Raw genomic sequence first — 2,534 nt, 5'->3', positions numbered from 1 at the left:
AGGACAATAAATAATTGTTCACATATTTAAAGCCTGATTTATTATTCCATCACCATCTTAAGATGTTATATTATGTGTAAAGAATGCATTCAAACGCTTTGTAATAAAACATTATACACTTCTAACATAAGTATTCATGGTTATACAAATAAATACTAAATGAATACACAAACTGCTCATGACCTTGTCAATAAATCCCAAAAAAGTGCCAAAAAGCATGACATTTATATCTTAAACAGCCATTACTCAATAGTTTATATCAAGTTCACTGTTGCAGCAAGTATAGTGGAGTCAATTTGATAAAGTCTGTTTTTGTGCTACCTTCATGATCTACCATTGTTCTTTGTGAAAAAAGGTGCATAATGTCATCCTGATATCGAAGTGTTAGTTTGAAGATTAACAAACGCCTACTTTTCTTTTCCCTTTCACTCACATACTAATGGACAGTAGTTGTTAAGGGTAAAGGGAAATGATACAGCTCAAAATAAAAACTACCTAGCGATAACTTAAAATAAACACCCCTTCAACTGACTAAAGCAAGATAGCAGTGACATTGCCATGGTTTCATGTTTTGTTTTGTACCTCAGGATGTTGCCCTTTTGTTGAGGCACTCCCTCAGTTCATAAAACATAAATCAGGACTCATATGATGTTGTTTTAGCAGTTGCCATTAAAACATAAACAAACACACCAAAAGCCCAAAGGTGCTTTTGGTCACATCCTTGGGATTGTTTTGATTATTATTATTATCAAAAAAGATAATTTTGTATTGAATAGGACAGTTCAACCAAAAAAGACACTTCTGTTGTCATTTGCTCACCCTCATGTTTTTCCAAACCTGACTTCTGTAGAACACCAAAGACTATATTTAGAAAAGTGTTTGTTCGTCTATACAATGAAGGTCAATGTTTTTTGGACCCCAGTGACCTTCAAAATATTTTTATGCTCTGCAGAACAATAAAAAAATTACTACATATGGGTGAGTAAATGATAACAAAAATGTCTTTTTGGGTGAACTAACGGCAAGAAGTAAATCTCTCTGCACTTTAAATAGACATTATGTATCTTAATAGAAGTTCACACAACAATTTATTTCTAGAAAAACTAAAACACCTGCACAACCTAATGTCAACAATTAGGCTGTAACTGGTAATTTCATTGCGTCACTCACCACTTCTCTTTTTATTATTAAAAGGCTACATGAGAATGTTCTGGGAACCAAACCAGATCATCTGGTTTCACAATTTGTGGAGTTGTTTTTCAGTTTTAAAAAAGTGTTTCCATGATGAGATGTGTGAATCTGTAAACTTCCTGTGGCTAGAATGCCATCATACTCTGCATACTTATTGGCATGCTTGTCCTTTGGACACCCTCTTCAGGTGTTTTTTGTTTTGTACTTGACTGAGAGAAAGAGAGGCAGAGCAGCGAGATGGAGTCTCCTTCCTATACAAGATACTGTCCTTTATGCCTTCTTTGATGACCTAGATAATAATGATGATAAAGGATTTAAAAACTTGACTTGCATAAACAAGCCTAAACATGAAGCAAAAGAAACATTGAGAATTCAGAAACTGATTCGAACAAACCCACACAAAAATTATATCAGCTACACCTAATTGTAATACATTACAAACATTATTCTTTAAAATATTGTTTCCCATTGAAACTGTGAGAACAAAGTAGTAATATCAATCTAATTTAAGTGGAATGCTAATATAAAAAAACATATAAATCAGAAAGTATCTGAGCTGAACTGACCTCAATGTTGTTAAGCGTGTTGAATTCCATAAGATCATGTAGCTGGGTGAAGGCTTGATTGGAATACTGAAAATTGAAGGTTGAGTAGGGTGTCTCTGGGTCATCGAAGATATCAAAGTCTGCAAATTCTCTCTCTTTGTCCGTCTGACGTGGAACCCCTGTAAAATACACCACACTTTTGTATAAAACATCTTATTATTAAAACATCAAAATGAACTTTTCAAAGCATATAAGATTCATACTTTATGAAGAATCATGCCCACTTCATGCATTACATAAACAGGAATGTAAATCAACCAGCACATCAAAGAGTCAAACACAATCCTGAATTTCCCTTCACAGAATTCCCTGAATTTGTTGGAATTGACTATAAATCTGCATATGCAGAGCTGACTTTTTCATAAAAAAAAAATCCCTAAGTACACAGACACAAACACAAACAAAGAACACACACCTGGAGCTTTGATCGTCCTGAATTCAACATTGACCAGGACAAAATGGATAATAGTAGGGCAGTTCTTTTCTCCTTGTTTGGGCTTAAATACATAACACTCCTTCATCCCCTCCCGATCAAACACCTTTGGGTCGATCTTGGGAAATGGAAGTTTGTTCATTCGTGCCCATTTCTCAGCTAGCAGAAGTTCCTACAAAGGAACAATCATTTACAAAACCTGTGTCATACATATTGTCTGTGCATGTACAAGGTTCTTTAAAGGGGTCATATGATGTTGGGAAAAAGAACATTATTTTGTGTATTTGGTGTAATGAAATGTGTTT

At 34.4% G+C, this 2,534-nt stretch overlaps 2 protein-coding genes across 2 annotated transcripts in view; both read right to left on the bottom strand.

The window, feature by feature from the left end:
• Positions 1–825, bottom strand: part of LOC107578475 (actin-related protein 2/3 complex subunit 5-like) — a 5,503-nt gene extending 4,678 nt beyond the window's left edge. Inside the window, exon 1 of the mRNA XM_016264427.1 lies at positions 820–825. Coding sequence (XP_016119913.1) covers positions 820–825 — 6 coding nt within the window. The remainder of the gene's footprint in view (positions 1–819) is intronic.
• Positions 826–985: 160 nt separating this feature from the next.
• On the bottom strand, positions 986–2,397 carry LOC107578476 (cytosolic phospholipase A2-like). Its single transcript, XM_016264428.1, has 3 exons — positions 2,212–2,397; positions 1,758–1,915; positions 986–1,480 (listed from the first exon to the last, which is right to left on the bottom strand). The coding sequence occupies exons 1-3, from the start codon at positions 2,369–2,371 to the stop codon at positions 1,343–1,345; spliced, it is 456 nt and encodes a 151-aa protein (XP_016119914.1). The 5' UTR covers positions 2,372–2,397; the 3' UTR covers positions 986–1,342.
• Positions 2,398–2,534: the final 137 nt, after the last annotated feature.

Source organism: Sinocyclocheilus grahami, unplaced genomic scaffold, assembly GCF_001515645.1.
Source record: "Sinocyclocheilus grahami isolate Dianchi unplaced genomic scaffold, SAMN03320097.WGS_v1.1 scaffold10428.1, whole genome shotgun sequence".
In the NCBI taxonomy this organism is placed as follows: domain Eukaryota; kingdom Metazoa; phylum Chordata; class Actinopteri; order Cypriniformes; family Cyprinidae; genus Sinocyclocheilus; species Sinocyclocheilus grahami.
This window is presented reverse-complemented; position numbering and strand designations above follow the sequence as displayed.

Coding starts and splice junctions, on each gene's coding strand:
- LOC107578476 (XM_016264428.1), bottom strand. CDS start 2,371: ATGAACAAACTTCCATTTCCCAAGATCGACCCAAAGGTGTTTGATCGG. Junction 1,916..2,211: donor CAGGACGATCAAAGCTCCAG/GTGTGTGTTCTT, acceptor TGTATTTTACAG/GGGTTCCACGTCAGACGGAC. Junction 1,481..1,757: donor ACACGCTTAACAACATTGAG/GTCAGTTCAGCT, acceptor ATTATTATCTAG/GTCATCAAAGAAGGCATAAA.